Source organism: Arvicanthis niloticus, chromosome 7, assembly GCF_011762505.2.
Source record: "Arvicanthis niloticus isolate mArvNil1 chromosome 7, mArvNil1.pat.X, whole genome shotgun sequence".
NCBI lineage: Eukaryota > Metazoa > Chordata > Mammalia > Rodentia > Muridae > Arvicanthis > Arvicanthis niloticus.
Genome location: NC_047664.1, coordinates 90,036,556 through 90,058,941, shown reverse-complemented (window position 1 = coordinate 90,058,941; position 22,386 = coordinate 90,036,556). Strand labels below are relative to the sequence as shown.

The 22,386-nt window shown below is 40.0% G+C and overlaps 1 protein-coding gene across 6 annotated transcripts in view; it reads right to left on the bottom strand.

Moving 5' to 3' along the window:
- The window catches only part of Mthfd2l (methylenetetrahydrofolate dehydrogenase (NADP+ dependent) 2 like), an 89,438-nt gene that overhangs the window by 52,011 nt on the left and 15,041 nt on the right, over window positions 1–22,386 (bottom strand). For all 6 annotated transcript variants that reach the window (XR_013111919.1, XM_076938768.1, XM_076938770.1 and 3 more), the window contains exons 2-5: window positions 20,486–20,670; window positions 19,384–19,506; window positions 11,495–11,647; window positions 10,154–10,261 (exon numbers count right to left, since the gene is read on the bottom strand). Coding sequence is in view for 5 of the 6 variants with exons in the window: in XM_076938768.1 (XP_076794883.1) it covers window positions 10,154–10,261; window positions 11,495–11,647; window positions 19,384–19,506; window positions 20,486–20,670 (569 nt within the window). In the remaining variant the exon portion in view is untranslated. The remainder of the gene's footprint in view (window positions 1–10,153; window positions 10,262–11,494; window positions 11,648–19,383; window positions 19,507–20,485; window positions 20,671–22,386) is intronic.

Below are 22,386 nucleotides of genomic sequence, written 5' to 3'. Positions count from 1 at the left end.
CCCAGTAAGTTCTACCTCAATGTTCTCTCTACTCTTCACACCTCCTCCGGTCTCCCCAGGGAGGGGACTTTACCACATTATCCTTAGAGGACACTATGGTCAAAGCGATGGGAGTAAACTCAGAAGTAAGGGTTCATATATGTTGTGTAAAGTGTTTACAGAGCCTGTCAGACATAAGTCTAGAGTACAGTTGGTGTTTTCAGTCACAGGGCTGCAAAGGATCTCCCAGGATGGGTCTGATGAAGATCCTAAGCATGAGTCTCAGTCTGTGTTTTGAGAAGTCCCTCTCAAGCTCATCCACAAATATTCCTCCGTGCTTTCTAAAAATGTTGATGCTTTGTTTCAGCTCCTAGATTCTTGTTTCCATGTGTTGGGTGATGGACTTAGGAAACTACATTTTTAAAGGCACCTTGATGCTGGGCAGTGGTGGTGCACACTTTTAATCCCAGCACTTGGGAGGCAGAGGCAGGCGGATTTCTGAGTTCGAGGCCAGCCTGGTCTACAGAGTGAGTTCCAGGACAGCCAGGGCTACACAGAGAAACCCTGTCTCAAAAACAAAACAAACAAACAAACAAAGGCAGATGGGATTAAGAGCACTGGTTTAGACGTTGAAAGGAGGAATGGCAGAAATGTCTAATGAGAACTAAAAGCCATGAACATGAGTGGTTGCTTTAATCTGCACTTAAGTGATTAAAGAAATAGTCCTATTAAATGTATGCATTGCCTTAACTTGAAAAGAATGTCTTACATATTACTGAAACCATTAACTTTCCATTTATAAGAACCCTCAAGAGAAATTAAGTGTTCTAAAATTAGAAAAATATTTTATTTCTCCAAAGCATGTATTCATTTTTAATCTTACAGATACTTATTTGGCTAATATTCCTTTTTGTTTCTGCTAAAAAGTTTTAAAGGTAAAACTAATGACCCATCCATAAGTACATAGACTCAATGAAGTAAATTCAGCAAATATATACTTAGTTCCAATAAATAAAAAGTAGTTTGCTTGACAGTGGGAATATTCCCATGAAAATTTAATGATATCCTTATTTTTAGTAGAAGTCCTATCTTCGGCTTATTTTTAACTCCAGCCTTTTTTTTCTTTTACCTCACCATTTCTCATTCCTATTATATCTAATATATTTCCATGGATCCATAAAGGTTAAATTTTTAGTTTAAATATAGTCTCAGTGTGTAAATATTAAAAGTGATTTCAGGGCTGAGACTGAGCACCCAGTCAGTACAGGGAGGGTCTGTCATGCAAACACGAGGACCTGAGTTTGGATCCCCAGCACCCATCCCACACCTGTAATCTTAGAGCTAGGGGGCACGGGACAGAGATGGGCAGACCCCTGCAGTTCATTGACCACCCAGCCCAGCCAATCCGTGAGCTCTAGTTTCAGTGAGAGATGATGTCTCAAAAGGTAAGTGAGAGAAAAGATTCCTGATGTTGACCTCTGGTCTATACACACACACACACACACACACACACACACACAAACACACAGAGACACACATGGATACATATGGACACAGACTTGGACACACACTGACATGCAGACACATACACTATACATACAGTTTTTGAAAAAGTTTCATTGTAATAGTAATTGGAGTGGGTCTCCCAAAAGGTAGCATGTCTAATCATATGTAGTGCTCACTCATTCTGTCCTACACCAACCTTTTCCCATAATGCTGTGCAGCTGCTTTAAGCACTTTGCATGCACAGTTATAATTAGAATAGTTTATTTCTTGTGGTTTAATGATTATCTTTCTTACTGCTCTTCAGTCTCAGGGGACAGAGCCATGTCTGATGTATTCAGTGTTGTACTTCATAGATTTACCAGCAAAGAAATCAGCTCCTCTGTAAGAAGACAAGCTAAACGGACAGAACCATGAGAGTTTATTGTAGAAACAGTGGCTTCCTTCCATGAATGTCACCAGCAACTTCCCCTCCTTTGCACAGTGTCCGGGGGATTCCTCTTCCCTTCCTGATATTGATGTGGCCCATTCCTCCCCTACTGACAGCGGCACTCTTGGGGTAGTTAGTGGAGATTTAAATCTTCCTTCTATATAAAGGCTTATCATTTTTAATGTAAAAGAATGATCTGTGGCTTGATTTTGTACAATGTTGGCCCAGTGCTTGGCGTGCAAACGTGACTTACAGACTTACTGACTCAATGATTTATTGTATTATTACCTATGGACCCTTATGCTACATTTTTCAAGTATAAAGCCTAAAATATTGTTAGTAAGAAGTTTACATTTGGCTGGGATTGTGGCACATGCCTGTAATCCCAGGACTTGAAAGGCTGAACCAAGACAATTGCTGTGAGGTATAAAGCCAGCTTAAGTTACATACAGAGTTCCAGATCAGCCAGGGCTATGTAAGGAGATTTATCTCAAACTGCCTCAACTCCAAAAAGGAAATTCATATTTAGTTCTTTTTGGAATGAGAGAGATGTGTGTGTGTGAGAGAAATCAGTATAAGAGCGGTGATGGCAGGCTGTACAAAGCAACAGCTGGGAAGCAGGAATGAGGGTTTCAGGCCAAAGGACCAGGACATAGAACTCCTAGTAGAATGAGGAGCCGTGCTTTGGGAACGCTGTGCAGTTCTGTGAAGTCTAATCATACAGTGAGGAGGATGTGGCAGGTGACGTGGCTGAGAGGGCCAGGTGATCACCTACTCAGATGAGTGCATAGAGGTTAGAGATACGGTGTTCTGGGTGGACAGTGAGGCCGATGTGTGATATTCTGAGGTCATGTATCAAAGAGAAAGCAACAGAGTATAGAGAAAAATTTTGAATTTTGCTTTGTCATGGGAGGGCAGGCAGGGCTTGAGTGTACGGAAGCATGCATGTGGAGGTCAGAGGACATCTTTCAGGTGCTGGTTCTCATTGTCCACTTTGTGGGTCCGAGGGATCAAACTCAGATTGTTGACTTGGTAGCAAGGGACTCTATTCACTGAGTGGACTCCTGAGCCTTGCTTTATAAGTTAAATAGGTTAATGCCACTCCCTGCTGGGTAACAATCCCCATCGTCTAATAAGAATGCCAGTTTTCAATTAATGCTTTCAGATATGTGCTGGCTAAAGTTAGAAGACATTGACAGTAAAACACTACTCCTATTATTCAAATGAGAAAGTGAGACATGAATAATTGGCTTTTCCCTAATATGGTTAACTACACAAACTCAAGATTATAGTTAACAAAGCCAGAGGAGCACAGAGCATCATGAATGGGGTGGTGACGCTCTGCATGGATCCTGCATTCCTAGGTATTCCTAATTGGCTCTTCTCTTTGAAACCTATGGGAGCTTGGCCCCACCTGCTACCAGGCAGAGCTTAATCAAACAAGCCCCTCACATCACTTTGCACTGCCCCAAGCTTCTCCTACTGGTTAGTGCCTCCTGGGGGTGAGAGATAATGCTCCCAGCCTGGCTAAAGTATGAGTTTTCAAAACTGGAGTTAATTCTCACAATGAAGAGACTCTCCATTGAGAGGATGCCTCCATATGTAACTCAGGCATTTTGGCTGTCTGAAGTGATCTCCAAAAATTACAAAAGACTTTATTGGACTTGATCTACTCTTTTATAATAGAAAAGACTGTGTGCAGCTCTAGACTGTGTACAGACCTTAAGGAAGAATGTTGCTTTTACAAAGACAAGACAGGGATGGTTAAAGAGAACATGAAAAAGGTCAGAGAAAGTCTTGAGAAAAGACAGAGAAAGAGAGAGAGAGTTGGGAGCTGGTACAAGAATTGGTTTTTAACCCCTTCATGATTGTCAACCCTACTTCCTTTCATTTTGGGACCAATAATTGGGTTACTTTTGCTTATTTCTTTTGGTCCCTGGACCTTAAATAGGCTGGCTAACTTTGTGAAACAACAGATAGATAATTTTGACAGCAAAACCTATTCAGATACATTATCATAAGTTAGCTATGGAGGACCACAAGACTCAAGATGAGGTTTTTACTCTATCCAGGGTGTTCCCAAAACCCATCTCCACCCAACCTAAAAGAGGGGACTTCCACCCCTAGACCAAACAGAGAGGGGTCACCCAGAACCTCCTCTGACTGACAATTTAAATTATTGCTTAGGCTGAGAGGCTAAGCACTGCAAGGGAAAATAAATAAAATTTGAAAGTACCCTTCTGGGTTACCTGAGGGACAAACCTGACTGTATAAGGGTTGATGTCAAAAGTATCCCCTCTCCAGGAAAAAGACATCTGGATGGATATGGCCCTTATGCCTCACTGAACAAGCACAGGAGGACCAGAGCCATTACAAGGCCCTCTTTAATTACTGGAGATCAGGCCTCTATCCCCACCTTTGCAAGATTGGAATCACTACCGGTCCTTCTATACTTGGAGAAGGGAGGAGATGTCAGGGGCAGCCTTGCTTATACACTCAAGGCCTAAAATCAGCCATAGACCTAAGTCAGCCTGCTAACACAAAGCCGTGGTCTCTGTGGAAAAACACTGAAACAGATAGCTATAAGATGTTGTAAACAGGCAGGTTTGGTGGAAATGTACCAGCCTGGATAAGAACTAATAGCCATAGACCTTGTGGATAGGTAACCTTGGTGGATAGTACCAGCTTAGATAAGAAACAAGTGATTCATAGACAGAGTCATAGTGACATATTCCCTGAACCTTCACTCAGCCGATACTCTGTTCTGGAAGATATCCGTACTCCCCCTGAATACCTATGCTCCTGCGTCATCCCCTTCCCCACATCCTGCCTTTTCGTGTTTACAACCCCTGAGTGAAAAAGTAAAAATCATGGTTGGATTAAATAAATAAATAAATAAATAAATAAATAAATAAATAAAAGCAAAGACATTGTGCTAAAAAGCTTGTGACATTTGGTTTTCATTCTCAGAGGAAGAGAAACTGCTCCTGTTGATACATATGAAGAAGTCAAAAGAATGCCCCATAACCTCGTGACAGTCACAGTGGTCCTTAAATATCCTATGCAAGTCTCAACTCTTACCTTCACACGTCACTTCATCCTAGCCTGGGCTGCTGTAAGTAAGCAGAATGTTTGCTCATCTCTGACATCTGTACATCCCTGTACTTTCCTGCCATGTTCCCTGGCATCGCTTACTTCCACCAAGACTGTGGGTCTATGAGGAGAGACTCTCCCTCTAGAAATGGTAGTAGCTGAACCTCTCCCCGGCCCTGGCAGCACCTGTGCTCAGCAGCAGGTGGCGCCATCATTACTATTTTTTCTTTTTCCCTTCCTTCCTTCCTTCCTTTCTTTTCCTTCTTTCTTTCTATTTTGTTTTTATCTTTTCACTAGTCTGTCTCTCTGTCTCCCATACAATAATCCAGACTGCAGCACTCCAACTGCAGCGCCTCTCACTTCCCTCCCACACACAGTTCCACCTTAGAGATTTAAGTACATTCTCACTCTTGAATATTTCAATCCCCAAGTAAACAAAAGGATTGTTTTCTTACAAAGTATCCCAGCTTTGTGCTCTTAATGTCAAAACTAAAAGTGAGCCAAGAACAGAAACATATTAAACTAAGTGACTGTGATTTTTTTAAGTGAAATTATTTTTGTCTTTGAGATAAATTTGAATCATTAGGCTTCTCAGTCGCTTTTGGTAAAACAATACACAGTATGTGCTAAATGCTCAACATTGTGTCATTAGAACAAGTTCTATGGATATAAATTTGCAGTTAATCCTCCTTCATCATCTCCATTAGCTAACAATGCATCTAATTACTGCTCTGCCAGGCAAAGACATCCAAAACACTAACTTTCCCAGACTCCAACTATTCAGTAAGCACTTGCTTACTTGTTCATTATGCTAATAATATATGTCACAATGCTCCTATTAAATGTCTATTAATTAACACCACCCATGTAGAAAACTTTCAATATCATTTTTACTATATTTTTTTTACCTTTCAGATACAGTAATTATAATGACTGCGAGGTACCACTATAATAAAGGTAAATTTAACTTTGTAAATTTAACTTTGTAAAATGTAGATTATAACCAATTTCATATGTTTCCATTTTTAGCATTCATTAAAGCAGAGAAATTTCATTGAACAAAATATAAAATGTTTTTAAAGTAATAGGTTTTAACTCCATAATTCTCTTCTCAAAATTCATTACACTTAGGAACCAGGTCTGCCAGAAATCCACCATCAGTGCCAGCAGCCACATCATCACTAGCTACAAAAAAGCAACATTTCCACTGTTGCCCTCCCTTCCCCCCCACCCCACCGTAGCAGCCTGCTCTGTCTCTCTGTGTGCCTTTCTCTGGTCTCTGTTTATCTGTCTCTTTCTGGTCTCTCTCTCTCTCTCTCTCTCTCTCTCTCTCTCTCTCTCTCTCTCTCATCTCTCTATGTCTTTGTCACTCTGTCTGTCTCTGGTCTTTCTATCTGTCTCTGTCTCTCCCAGTCTCTCTCCTGTCCTTATTCCAAAGCAGTCTTTTCACCCCTCCCCCTCATAAGATCTGCTGTATGGTGTGATTTCTGTGGCTTTCCTTGGCCCCTGATCTGCTGCAAAACACAAACAATTGCCACCATCAATTTCTGTTTATTTTGATATTTTACTACATATGTATGTATCTATAAACAATTACACATGCCACAATGCATAAGGTAATATTTGTAGCATAGTATTTTGTGGCTTTAAATTGAACTGAAAGGGGATTGGTTTTCTAAGGTAGTTTATAAATAATTCATAATTGAAATATGACAAGAAATTAGCATATAGCATACTGAACTCTATAAGAAAAAGCATGTTGTGAAGTAACATTGGAATATGATGGTATCAGATTTCTAATTATAGCTTTGTAAACCTTCATAAGCTGAATTCGTTCAAATTCTTACAAAACAAACTAAATATGATTTTAAAAATCAAAAAATAAAGTTCAGCAGGAAAAGAAACTAAATTTCAAATTAAAGCCAAGAAAGAAAACACCAGTGACCTTTGGGTTTGTCTTGTAACCACATGAGTGGTGGGTTATAGGTTCTTAACTTAGAACTAATTGAGACAAGGCCTGTTATGGCTACACGTGGCAACTTATTTAACTCACTGTGTGCCAGCCACTAGCACCTCAAACCCGCTACAGTTAGTGCTTTATTGAATAAAACTTCTCCATTTACTTTTCACAGTAACTATGCTATTAATGCTATGCATTTCTTACAGACAAGTACAGTGACCGTCTCTGATGAAGGTCATAGGATCGGCAGTGAGTCTATTGCTGACCAGTGTGCCTAACCACAGTGGCTGCTCATCTCTAGCTCCCAGTCCTGGGACCTCCACTTCCTCAGAATCCACCAGAGCCTTACAGCTCATTTCTTCATCTGTAAAATGAGAATAATAATCCTATGTACTGGAACCACTGAAAACTAGCTAGACGGTTTATGAGAAAGTTCTCTTCAGAACTTGGGGCTCGAAATGGTGCTTGGTATGCTATTGATGAGACAAGAAAACAAAGTGTTGAAAGTAAAGAAAAACTTGCTGGTTGTCTTTAGATCAAAGTTTCCATGAAAGATAGTGTGTCCTTTTAAAATTCCTTTTGGTCTTACCTTCCTTAACATAAGACTATTATGTGACAGCCACTGTGACCAACATTCTACACCTAAGAGACGAGCAGACAATAAAATGGGCTAGAAGGAAAGAGTGAGCCAGCAGGAAGGAAGCCTTGGAAGGAGGGTGCTCGGACAACCGCCTGGAATCACTACGAAGCCCTGACTGACTATGATCCATACACATGCATTAGCTTCCTACGATAGATTCCTAAAACAGAAAACGATATCAAAGGCCACCGGTTCATCCTCATTACTTTTTTTGGTTTTTTTGAGACAGTGTCTCACTGTGGCTCAGACTGGCCTAGAACTCACTTTGTAGTCCAGGCTGACCTTGAATTCACAAGCTGATCCTGACTCTGCTTCCTGAGTGTTATAACAATAGTTGTGTGCTGTCACACTTGTCCACTGCTTTACATAAGTCAACATTGTGTTTATATTTCCATGGAGCTTTGTGTTTTAAAAATCTCTTCATGTGAATTATGACAGTCAAGACCTTAAAAGAAGACTTGCCAAGAAACTGATATCAAGAAACTAAAATTCAACATGATTAGTAATAGTTAAAAAAAAAAAAACCTCTATGCACCTTTGTATGAGAGTGTGTACATCTGTAGGCACTTAACTACACCTATATATAGTATTGTGTCTCCCATGTATGATAGTACACATATGTGGGCATTTTTTAAAAAGTATGCCCCTCTTCTTGTAATTAAGGAAGCCAGTTAGGTGCTACTGTATGAAGATTAGGCAAAATGTCCTAAACAGCCAGGGTCCCAGTGGACATCACTGGCACATACAGACTATCAGCGGCTTCTTATTGAAACCATGAACTTGGTTTGAGTAACCTTTTGTCCTCTGCCCCAGCATTAGCTCAGGCAAACTGTGAGCAAAGCCCCTCGTCCTTTTCAAAATATTCTTTCTACATGGTCACCAGTCCTCATTGTGGATCAGCTCAGGTCCAAGTCTTAGACAGCTGAAAACACCAAGGTCGGAGGAGTGTGGTGAGCCAGCAGGCCACGGAGAATGCATTGCATGTTCTCAAACACCTTTGTGTCTTGAAGTCCCCCTGGGCTTTTGTGGTGAGTTGTCACTATTACTACAGCACAATACCTAGTTGTCTAACACAGATAATCAGCTATGAGCCCTAAGTCCCAGGTTCCTTTTCTATTAAGGGAACTAACTAACCATTGGTGTCATGATGTACTAAACCATTTTAGCACTTAACACTCAATTGTAGGTTTATATATATTTTTTAAACCTGCTTTAATAAGTGTTCTTAAATGTGTTAACCTCCCTTTTAGCCCACCACGTACCAGAGGTAGTGAAAAGGAAAGGTTAATAAGGCCAAGCAAGATATGGACCTGTTTTAAATTAGTTCTTTGGGGCTATTTTAATCTTTGTTGTCAGAATAGCAGAAGTTCAGTTCACACAAATCAGCAGTGGTAGGGGAATCCACTCACAAATGCCATTTATGAATTAGCAATAACAATTTGATTCAGAAAACAAAACAAACAAACAAACAAACAAACAAACACAAGGCTGTGACAATTGGCCAAGTCTGCGCAGAAGCTGAAAGAAGCCTCCAAAACATCATGAAAAGTTCTTTGGTGTGTTTCTCTCTACAAAGTCACAATAAACAAAGCCAACAAAAATGACAAGTGAACCAACGTCACAGCATTGTCAATGAAGGCCAGCATCTACAAAGCCCAACAAAGAATGTCAAGGCAAACCAATGCTACGCAGAGCCGTCCACTGTCTGTTGGGTTATATTTATACCCTTTCCAAACATCATGTGTTTGTTCTCTCAAGTGTCCACTCTAGCAAAACATCACCTGCCCTTTATACAGGCAACTTCCATAAATCTACCATGTGTTTGTTCTCAGCAAAACATCCTTCCATGTGTCTGTTTCAACAAAGTCATCCCCTCCTAAGATGGTTTAAAAAAAAAGAAAACACATGAAACAGAGTCTCCAAAAAATAAAAATAAAAAATTTCCACTTCTAACTTTGAGAATTTTCTGGAGCAGTAACTTTTATGTCTTTAGTGACTATCATCCCTTCTTAATGTCTGTATTGTTACTGGTTTTTTTTTATAGGCATAATAAGTAAAAAAAGAAAGGATAAACAATGAAACAAACGGAAAAGAAACAAAAAAAGAAGCAGAAAGGAAGAAACAAAGAAACAAAAGCAAAAGAAATGGAGCAAAGGGGTCCCATATTTTCAGCAGCAGTGGTGTGAATAAGGCTAGCTCTGATAGACTGATACATTTGAATATTTGGCCTCTGTTGGTGCTCTTGGGAATGGTTAGGGGGTGTGGCCTATGAAGGATGTAGGTTTTGAGCTTTCAAAAGCCTGCCCCTCTCAGTGTTTTCCACCTCCTGCTTACTGTTAGAGATGTGAACTCTGAGCAGCTGCTCCAGCCACCGGCTACCTTCCCTCCACCATGGTGACCTCTACCCCTCTGAAGCCTGAAATGAGCTCTTCCATGGCCTTTGGTCTTGGTTTTTTATCACAGCAGTAGGGAGTAACACCTACACCAGCAATCCCTCTGGTGTTCCAGGCTTTCACATTATAGATGAGCCGCATAAACCCAAGCTCACCTCCAGGACGCTCGTGCTCTCCATCCGTGTGCAGCAGCATGGCGATCGGCATGCCCACATTCTTGGATCGTCCTGCCACGACCACGTTTTTTCCAAATGTTTCAATTCCTTTAAAAATACAGTCTGTTTAAATGTGTGACTAATAAGGAGAGAATTAAGTATGTAAAAAGCCAACTGAAGCATTTTGTAAAACCTTCTAATTAGGTGTGGAATTCATGCCCCGTCTATAGCATGCTCTCACTGGATTATTTATAAATATTTCTTTTAATGCTTCTTGGATTTGCCTCTTCCTCTCTCATTATGCCCCCATTTACAAACCACAAAAGTCCTCAAGTTGCCATTAAAATCCTTTTAAAAACCAAGTTTCTCATGAAGTGTACAGTCTTAAAATACATTAACTGGTAATTAGACTAGAAGTTCATACAACAGTATTAAGCACAAACGGCAGTCAGACTTCCAGCAAGATGTGGATAACAGAGTGGATGGTTCACACACTTTGCTTCACCAAAAGAAGCAGTACACTACTGAGTGAATGTCCTATCTTTTGTGAGTACCAGGAAGACAGCGGAACCAAGACAGATCCAAGTACTCATGAGCTAGTGTGCAGATTCCAGAATCTGCTTTCTTTGGGAGTTTGTAGATCAGCTAGAAATCAGAGGATTGCAAGTGGAAAGGTGTTTCCAGAAGGAAAATGACTGTGCTGGGGGCAGAAAGCCAACGATGTGCAAAGCCCCTGAGCTTCATGAGCGTACCTGCCAGTCATGTTGAGTCTAATACAGTCAAAGCCTGCATGCTTTTATTAAAATCTACAGTCAACGGGCAGGGGTCCTATATAAGCTTATCTTAGTAGAAAATGCCCTCCAGTTTGAAAAGACTGTCATCAAGATGCGTGATTTAAAAGTAGGAAGTTGGGCTGAAGAGATGGCTCAGTGGTTAAGAGCACCGACTGCTTCTTCAGAGGTCCCAAGTTCAATTCCCAGTCACCACATGGTGGCTCACAACCATCTGTAATGGGATCTGATGCCCTCTTGGTGTGTCTGAAGACAGCTCCAGTGTACTCATAAATAAAATAAATAAACAAATCTTTGAAAGTAGGAAGACCTGGCCACATCCGATGGTTTGCTCACTGCAAGCTACAAGTGTAGCTGCTGATCACCTGGCATGTGCTCTTTGTTTTCTCTTATGCTGTCTTCTCCCGTGCTACTGATAGGGGTACATTTTATAGACTTTAGTTTATACTCATCACTTCAGTCACGTGTGGACAGAGGTAGCTCTACCCAGTCAAGGCCCCGGTGCTCATCTGCAGATGATACTGGTTTCCCACAGACCCAGGTTACCAACCTGCTCTTTTGATGATTTCCCAAACGGCACTGGCAGTGGCAGGGATCATTGAATGCTGGTCAAGGCACAGTCTTCCGATATTGATAATGTGAAATCCATCAACATCTTTTTCTGGAGCAATCCCATTGCATATAATTCTCTCATCCACGTGGTCTGAAAAGTCAATACAATTGGTCTCCTTTAAAAGGCATGCTTATGTGGAAGCTGGAGAACAGGAGATGGGGATGTACAGCTGGATCTCTTACGATTCTGCTCAAGAGACTGGCTATATCTAGAGTGTGGGCTACCAAGACCTTATGGCAGCTGGACTGGTGAATTGTCTTGAATTGAACAATTCCATGGGAATCCAGCAGCAAGTAGGTAGAAGTCTTTGTTCCAACATGCTTGCAGATTTAAGGTGATTGAATTCACTTTTCTCCATCATAGGATATTTCCACTAATAGACTTCTGTTAAAACTTTAAACTCCAAAGATTAAATGTGGTGAGAGAGAAAGCCACAGAGAATAACAAAATGCGGTGCATAAATTCTGCTAAAATCTTTGGCTTACCCCTAACAACAAGGACTGAAGAGGAAACAGGGTTACAGGTATGGTGCACCAAACAAAATCCAAAGCTGAGGTGTCAGCCTGATACAGATTTTTTTTTTTTTTTTTTTACAAACTCTCAGACAGCAGAGTTAATAGAAAAATGCAGACTTTAGTACCTGAAGATCACAAGAGAAAGCTGTCCATTCCCACCAATTCTATTTAGGGTTTGATGAGAGGTCTTGGTTTGTTATGATAAGGAAACATAAGACATGTGAACATCACAAAGGAAGTAGCAAAATTCCTCGTAAGTGGCCCAGCTCTTTGTTCCGACATCTAGGGAATGTATAAGATAATGAGAAGAACTCACTCGGTCCCTTTAGCAAGAACACCCAGCAAAAAGTCAGTACACAAAGGGCAGGAGCATTTCTGCACACCAGCTGCAATCATCAGAAGATAAAATTGTCTGGAAGCTACTACTTAACTGTAAATATCTTACAGACAGCAAAATTTTTAGGAATGAAGTTTTCTAAGTTTGAAAGCAACTCCTATAAGAACTATGAGAATCTACTGTCAGTTGTCAAGGAAACATGTTAGACTCTGCTCATAGCTTGAAAAACTCAGTAATATGTCAACTTTCCCAGACTGACTTATAAATTCACTGCAATTTTAATCTTAACCTTACAAGACTTCCATTGGATTTCAAATGTATTGGGAGGCGTGTTTATACTTTTTAACACTTGGCACTACTATATTCAATTTAAAGTGAAATATTTCTCTCCATCCTTAAAAAAAAATCAAAAAAGATTTGCAAGTAAAGCTTTATGCTAGTGGGATAAAATTCACATCCTTAGCATATATGTAAGGTTTTTGAAATTTATTCATTTATTCACTCAACTAATATTTGAATGTATTTTATGTGTCCATTGGGCACTGGAGTAGGGTAAGGATATTTAAGTGAACCAACAGACAAAATTCTTGTCCTTTGAAATTTACATTCTAGTGACATAAATATTTGGCCAAACAGCTTAACTATAGTGTCAATAAATATTCTCTGGATGCGACGTTTAAAAAAAAAAAACAAGACAGATAATACTTATCAAGTGCCTGTTTGCCCAAATAACATCCATAATTGTTTTATCATTGAGACGTGAGGTGCAGAAAAGGAATGTGAAGCAAGTCTAACCTCACGAAGCTACTCCACCCAAATTTGAGTCTATTGTGAAGGTTGGAAATGGAGTGGGTGGGGTCCTCTAGGCCACTGGTTCTCAATCTTCCAAATGCTATGACCCTTTAATACAGTTCTTCATGTTGTGGTAACCCCCAACCATAACATTATTTTCATTGCTACTTTATAGTTGCAATTTTGCTACTGTTATGAACTGTAATGTAAGTATCTGCATTTCCAATGGTCTTACGAGACCACAGGGTGGCACCCCGCAGATTGAGAGCCCCTGCTCCAGGTCACTGAAGGGATGGATCTCTTTCTCCATACATCTGAGTCTCTTACAGACACAGAGACTGCTCAGGATTCTGGGGACTGACTATGCAGACTGGGTTAGAGCCTATGTATCCTATGAAGCTTTCTAAGCTTAGCTTTATCTGATTCTCTATGATTCCCTGTTGTGAGCTGAAGTGTTTATATATGGGTGTCGAACAAGACCATATTCCTCTGAAGAGATTGGGAAAAGTCATGTTTTCTTAAGTCCTCTGCCTCTGAAGCACTATTTATGGCAATTTCCATCAAACATACATTACTACCTTTAAAGCAGTATATATTCTGTAAGAGACTAAGAGAAGTATTTCTTCCCTAATAAAATTTAAACCTGCAGTAGCCAGGAAGAAATGCTGCTCTGCGGACCTTGCCAAGGCAAGGTCTTAGAAACAGTAATTTAGATCCAAATAGTTCTTAACTATCCTTCTCCCCTAACTTGTCTGGCCAGAGTATTTTGCAGATTAAATTAATAATACAGAGGACTAGAGACAGAGTCTATGCATACATATATTTTACTTTTTAAATTAAATTATTTTTAAATTTCTTGTGTGCTGTCTTCATATCAGCCTCCTTCTCCTCCCTCCAATCTCCTTCACACCCAGGCCTGCTCCTCTCATGTGTAAGGCCTCTTTTACTGTAATTGTTATTGTTACGTGTGTGTGTGTGTGTGTGTGTGTGCGTGCAACCTGCTGAGTCCATTTAGTGATATGTGTGTGTATATGTGTGCATGTGTGAGTGCAACCTGCTGAGTCCATTTAGTGATATATATGTATATGTGTGTGTATAGATAGATAGATAGATAGATACATATATGTACATATTCTTTTTAAAAAGAAATATGCACCATATAAATAGTTTTTCAAGGTGAATAGACTCAAAAAACAGATGATAAAGAAAAAAAGCAAAAGGGGGGGGGGGAAGCAGAAAAGTGCTGTTTTTATTAACTTCCTGAATTTGAAGGTTTTGTTTGTTTGTCTTGAGAAGTCTTAAAACAGATATGTCCATTAACTTGGACAGAAAAATCACCCTCTTAGATGTTTTTCCACCTGGGTATGAAGGACAGAGATGTTAGTGGTTACAGAGGCCAACCAATCTCTTAAAGACATCATGGCATCAGTGATTTATTGTAAGATCCCCATAAAGTAGTAACATAAATGATGCTTGCTCAATGCTGCCATCCAGTGGTAGAACACTCCACTTACAGGACAGCTGTCGGCCTTTTTTGTTGTCTTTATCATAAAAAAGGTTACTTACAAAAGTTTTAAAGTAGATAAACAACACTGTGAGGATGGGACTATAAAAATCATGTCAAAATTATTTGAAGCAAAAATTTCTTCTACAAATATTGTTTTTTTCTTTGAAATGAATCTCAAATTGAATTAACAATAATTCACCACTTATGACATAATACTAATTTACTTTTGTTGGTATTTATTTTTAGCGTATTGTGTGTGTTCCTGTGAGTGTACACATGTGCATGAGTGTGTGAGAGCATGTGTGTGTATGTATGTGTGCATACATGTATGCATGAATGTGTGATAATGTGTGTATGTGTATGTGTATGTGTGTGTGTATGTGTGTGTGTTTATGTGCATGCATGTGTAAGCCAGAGGTTAACCTTAGGTGTCTCACTCCCCTCCTGAGCTTTTGATCTGGAGTCTCAGTGATGAGGAGCACACAGATTTGGCAAGATAAGCCAGTGAACAAGCTGCAGGAATCCTCTTGTCTCTGTATACCCAATGCCAGCGTTACAGGCAAGCACTGCTTTGCACAGGTTTTCACACTGGTGCCAGGGACCCAAAAAGATGGTCACATTTGCACAGCAGATACTTGGCTAACTGAGCCAGGCCTCTCATGCCACATGTTCATATTGGTTCCCAAATACCCAAATTTCAATGACTTCTTTATTTTTCATAATAATAGATATATCCAAATCTGCCACTGAACATGAACATTTTGACAGTAACCTGCATTTGCCCATTAAACAAATAATCTGCTTATTAAGCCATCCCCATTCCTGTTCCAACTTGCTTTAGAAGTCACCCTGGTTCCTACACCTCTTATTCTTTCGATGACATTTCTGAAAACCTAAGTCTAAAAGATTTAATGGTGGGTGGGAACATCAGACTGATGTTTTTACACATAAAATAAATCAGAATTTTATATTAATATTCTCTGGCAAGTTATCCTTTATGCTGATTATTTTATTTAATGTTCAAACCTCCATATGGATCAGGAAATGTCTTTACTTTTCCGATGGAGAGACTGAAGCAGAGAGGGGTGACTAATACCATATTAGTTAATGGCAGGGTCATGATGCTATCCCAGACAATTTTATTATAAAATGTATTTTCCCAGCATCACTGTCTCTTAGAATGTTAAAATATATAACATGAGTACATACAATTCAAACACAGTGTTCACTAGCTTATACTGATATCTGGAAATGTGTTAACTGTGGTTAGTACATTAGCATGGGGAATCAGTCTCCCTGGACTAAATCCAGCTAATCAGAGGGAAGGAACTTAATCTCTGTCACCAAATACACATAATAGTAGCTCCACTCCCAGAAGATTATTATAAAGATTCAACCTGGAGTAATAAATATAAAATCTTCATACAACAAAAACTTAGTTCAGTGGATGCTGACCACTGGTGTTTTGTGTACATATTATTGGCTTCATATATTTAAAAAAAGTACCTTCTCTCAAACTTCCCTGACATTTACTGGGGGCCCCTTACCTGTTTCTTATTTGGGGAACACAAGACTCAAGCAGTTTGTCTGTACAACAGATTGGTAACCAGTGCCATCTATTGGCTGTTAGTAACCACATCACCACAAAAATAACCGTCACAAAGGCAACATGTGAATATGCATTTGATTTTGTTAGAACAAACTAAATACAAGGTAATCAGAAACTCTGTCAAAGGAAGTATAGTAGTCTGAAAAATACCTCCAAAACATGTTTAAATGATAAAAACTTATATATATGAATATGTACTTGTAGTATGTAATATGATGCTCTGCCACATGTGCACTGAATGTAGTCATCACATTATATACTTCTTTTTGTGTAGTAAGAATATGTAGACCCGCTTCGTGGTGATATGTTATTCACTATCCTATGATGTTGTCCAATATGTCACTGGAAGTTATTTGTCTTATTTAAATAAGTGTTAAATTCCTTGGCTAATACTTATACACACTCCCCAGTCCACAGCTCCTTATAAACACCATTCTACAGAGTGTTTCTGAGGGTTTGAAATGTTCATTGTTTGTTTGTTTCTGTGTTTATGACATGGTCTCATGTAGCCTGGGCTGGCCTTGACCTCACTGTGTAGCCAGGCTTGGCCTAGTTTGACATGTTTCAAACCGCACATATTAGTTCAATACCATCTGGGGATGTGGTTTGTTTTGCATGCAAGTCCTTTACACATGCTTAGGAAGAGTGTTTTGGTGTATGAATATGTCTTTATTTTGAATATTAACCTATTATTAGATGTTCACAGTTCACATTTTCTCCAACTCCGCAATGTCGTCTCACACTCTGCTGTTGACTTCTTACTGTAAATCAGTTTTAAATGTAATATTTTCTCACTATTCTTGTGTTGTTCGGAGGTGTCACTGCAGGAAATATTAGTGCAGACCGGCTGCTCGGCCCCGCTTTGGTAATTTGGGATTTCTGTGGCTCCACAGGAATTTTAGGATCACTTTTTGTTTCTTTGGGAAGTGTCATTGGAGTTTTGAGAAGGATATTGTAGATAGAAATGCATGGTAGATTGCTGTCAGCAGCACGGCACTTTAAAAACTAACACTGTAATGCAAATGTGGGAACTTACAAATGAAACAAACTGAGGTGATGGCTGGCAACTTAACTCAGACTTCCCTCTATTTCTGCATGAGCTAAGCAATTGTCAAGTGCAGCCAAATACTTTAGACAAATTTTTTATGTCAGTAAACCAACATTAAAATGATGTCAATAAACTAATCATCGTCGTCGAATCCCAGTCCCCTGCAGCATAAGCTAGTATCCTATGTATTTGGTTCTTCCCATCCCTACATCTGTTTTACCAGGATGCATCTGCAGCATTCTCTGTAGGAGCATTCTTCTCAGTGGGAAGCTTTGATAACCTCTAAGATCTGGTGATGTTTTAAAGCAGTGAGTCTCAAGCTTCCTAATGCTTCACCCCTGTAACACATTTCTTCATTTTGTGGTAACCACCAACTATAAAATTATTTTGTTGCTACTTCATAATTGTAATTTTGCTGCTGTTATGAATTGTATATGTAAATTCTAATATATAGAATCTCTAATATATCTCAACCCACAGGTTGAGAACCACTGTTTTAAAGTGATGATATAGCAGAGAGTAAGAATAAGAAGTTTAAGATTTAAAACAGAACAATATCTCCGGTATATATTGAGATACTATGTATTTGTATAACATAAAGAATTAATGCAATCCATCAATTTAAATATTAACTCATAATGGCATCATGTAGCTTTGCTTTCATCACATCAGATAAGAGTTTATCTATTAGGTAATTTAAAATTGAACAGATATTATACCCTATACTTCACCAGTACTCTTGCATAGTTTAAACACAAATGAATTTCAGAAGCATCGTTTAGTGAAATAGTATCAGTCCCCCAACAGTGTCATTTAAATTTCAGCTCTTGTGCTATGCTAACTATGACTATGTAAATGCTGTTGGCTCTTAAGCTCAAGAATCATGTAACAGTCAAGTTTGGTGACCATTTGTCAATTTTGTATTTCTTTGAATACCTGACTGAGCATTGAATGTTTATTATTCGGTTCAAACCTAGATGTAATATGTGCCCACTCTACATGGACACAGACTTACACCCACATGACATTATGCAGATACAGAATAGACCAAGGGGATTAGCCTAGAAATATGAAAGACAAAGAAACAAGATGCATTAATGCTGTAAGTAGATCAGGAAAACAGTGGGCAACAAGGGGAAGCAGGGGACACCTCTGCCTGGGTGAAGCAAAGGAGGAACTGTGCTGTAAATCCTGGCATACATTGGAATAAGGAGTCACATAAACATGATCCGATATGAGTGTAAACGGAGACATGCAAACCAACTGTAATGCTAACACTGCATCCTGTGCTGAGCTGCAGCTGTACAACAGGGAACTGAGTGAAGGCCAGGGTCAGAAGATAAAGGAAGGGGTCATGATGAAAAGCTAGACAGAATCCCAAGCATCATCTGCTAAAACTTCACAATAAGGCACTCTCAGCAATACCTGTGATGTTAAATGCATGCGTAAAAGGTCAGCTGCTTAGGAAGGAATGTCAGATGCCACTTCAACATGCCACTGAAAAGACGCTCCACCTCAGTTGTACACCGAGCAACCACTCTTGATATGGTTTTATTTAAAATAAACAAACAAATAAACAAACAGCCAGATACGTTAATTCTTGTGTCAAATGCTTCAAAAGATTATCTAGTAAATAAATATTAGTCATATACTTTTTATTTCCTTATGTATCTTCAAACTGCAATGAGATAGTTTTTAATACTTGACCAATATGTTTAAGAGACACAAAAGAATTGCTAATTTGCCCCATTGTTTTGTTAGGATCAATGCCTGCCTTCAGCTTGCAGTCTGCTGCGGCTGTGCCCTGCTATACAGACAGGTATGTCTCGCACACGCTTAAATTGTCCATTCACAGTTTCTCATCTCGTAAGTATAAATCATTGAGAAACTGTGAGCTATTACTATGGCACTAAAAAAAAATAGCCAATCTGCTTCTGAACATGTTTTATAAATTGCCCCAGTGTCACTATGTGCCCTTTCTCCTGCCCCACCCAGATATACAGAAGAGCATGGTATACCCGGAAGTGGTAGCTGAACTAATATGCCGCTGACTCTCCTGTCCATGTTCAGATGATCAGTGATATCCAAAAGCTCCTCCTGGGAAACACTCTTGGGCTTCATGATGAGCTCACTGTAGATGCCTGGAGGAAAACCAAGCAGAGAAAGTCACTTAGATACCTCTAGCTTTCATTAAGGGAGTCTTCTCTAGTGAGTGCTGAACTCCTCTGTGCCTGTCCCGCTGGAAAGAAAGCCCTTTTGCAACATCTATGTTCTAATCACCAGGAGGAGGGATTTCTCTGTCGTTCAAGGATTCTCTCCTGATTCCTATGCATTGTTTGGCTACTACTCCAGGTAACAGCTTGTGCTGATTGTGAAACCCCCTCTTGGTAGACTTGAAGAGACCAAGGAGACAGGAAATTGGTGAAGTTTAGGATTCAGTTAAAGCAAATGTAATAGACATACAGGCTCTTTAAATGCAAAGACCCTAGGGCCTCACCCATAAAATATGAAATTGTACTGAAAAAATCTATAAGAAACCAGAAACAGTAAGAAATTCACTTACGCTTTAGTAATTGAATAATTGGATATCTCTAATAATAATAATCCATGTTATGTAAATGGTGCTTATTGGATAACTGTCACTCATAACTATGCAACCTTATGTGGTGTCTTAGTCAGAGGTTCTATTCCTTCACAAAACATCATGACCAAAAAGCAAGTTAGGGAGGAAAGGGTTTATTCAGCTTACACTTCCACATTGCTGTTCATCACCAAAGGAAGTCAGGACAGGAACTCACACAGAACAGGAACCTGAAGGCAGGAGTTGATGCAGAGGCCATGGAGGGATGTTACTCACTGGCTTGCTTCCCCTGGCTTGCTCAGCTTGCTTTATAGAACCCAAGACCACCAGCCCAGGGATGGCACTACCCACAATGGGCTGGGTCTGCCCCCTTTGATCACTAATTGAGAAACACCTTACAGTCTCCTAGAGACTTTTCCTCAAGGGAAGCTCCTTTCTCTGTGATAACTTCAGCTTCTGTCAAGTTGACACCCAAAACCAGCCAGTACATGTGATAACAGAAACGTTTAGTGTCCATTACAGCTGACACACATACCTACCTACAGCAGACGCAGCTTTTATCTTATTCCTGACGTAGGTGTGGCTTGCCGGGTTATCTCCCACTAAAATGATACTCAGATGAGGCCTCCTGTTCCCAAGAGCAATCCATGACTCCACACCTTGCTGTATTTCTTTCTGGATCTGTTTGGCCATTTCAGTTCCTGAGATGATAATGGCTTCATGTCTGTGGGAAACAAAACGCTACATATAACACTAAAAAGCTAATAGGAAACACTCAACTGAAGAAATGTATGGTGCAGGAAGGTTCAAAACTGGAGACTGATAAGATGGCTGAGCAGTTAAGAGAGCCCATGGTTCTTGCAGAGGAAGGATCCGGTTCAGTTCCTAGCACACATGGTGGCTCACAACACTGTAACTCCTGTTCCAGAGAAGAGCTCACCCTCTGTGGCCTCCACAGGCACTGCACACACACATGCTATAGAGCCGTGCATGTGGGCACAGACACATAAAGTACAAATGAATATCCAAAACTACTATGAGTCTCTAGAATCTGACTGGTCTAACTACACCTGACATTCATTTTCAGGTTCATAAATAGTATTAATGAACTTTGGGAAGGATTATAATTCGTTTGTACTTCTATCTTTTAATCTGCTCCCTCTAAACTAAATGTGTTTATGTCACACCAAATTATGCTGAAATTCTAAACACCACTGTTCTGAGATCAGGAGGATGACCTTTGAGAGGGGGTCTGTGTTGGGGTCTCTGCAAACACCCTGGCCAACAGAGTAATGGTGCACGTGAGCCAAGAAGGAAGTCTAGTTCAGCATGACTCAGTAGGGGTGTTGGTTCAAACTTTGAAAGCCTGGAACTGGGCAGTTTATTTAAGGCATACATAAGTGCAGGACAATTTTGTAAACTAATGTTTTCTTGTCATGATTAACTCAAATACAACAAAACTTAAGATGTGATTATATTGAAACTCTTTTCAAAGTTCATGTGACCTCTTCCATAAAGATGGGCTTTATAGATTGACAAGTGACACCTTAAGTCTTGTTGGGAATTGGTTCTAGTGCTTTATCTTGATTCGGTCCCCAAATCAGGAATCTGCAATCTGTGTGATCAGATGCTGAAGGTCCCTGTCCCTAATTGGTTTTTGATTGATCATTACAGAGCCAACGGCTAATGGCTGGGCAGAGAGAGGCCCAGGCAGGACTTCTAGGTTCCTGGGAGAAGAAACACAGGGATGTGAAAGAAAAGATTTCCACCAGAAGAGGTTGAAAGACCACACTGGGAAGGGACAGGAGGGAGTAATGGCTGAAATGTAGGTACAAGAAGGAAAGCAGCCCCCAGAAAGGCTGCACAGAAGTGTCTTGGGCAGCAAAGATAAGGGGATCACCAGGAAGAAGCCAGGGCAACAAGATAAAATATAGATTTAATAGGTGTTAAATCAGGAATGCCGGAGGAGAGAATCTGCTGTCTGCAGGAGATTTAGAAGTGCTCAGTCATTGAGCTAATCAAGACATAACATATCTCAGCCTTCTGGGAAGAAAGCAGGTCATGCATCCCTTCCTTTGAAGGAACAACCCTGCTTGTCTCTCAATTCTGGTTTCCCAAATGCTAACCTGTGAGCACATGGACCTACTGCCCTCTACAGATCAGGCCCTGGGGGAGAGCCTTTCTAAATGAGGTTAGTGCCCTTACAAGACACTCAGAGGTTCCCATTCTCCTTCCCTTGCATTAGCTCACAGCAGAAAGCGTACTCCAAGGTGACACAATGGGTAGTGTTTTTGCAGGCTTGTGTCTAGTTTCATATATTCTAGGCATTGATCCTGTGTCTGAGGGTAGCTGGATTCTCCCATTCTGCAAGCTCTCTCTTCACTCCGGTTATCACTTCCTGCTGTGTACACGTGTTTTATATTATCCCACTTGTCAGGAT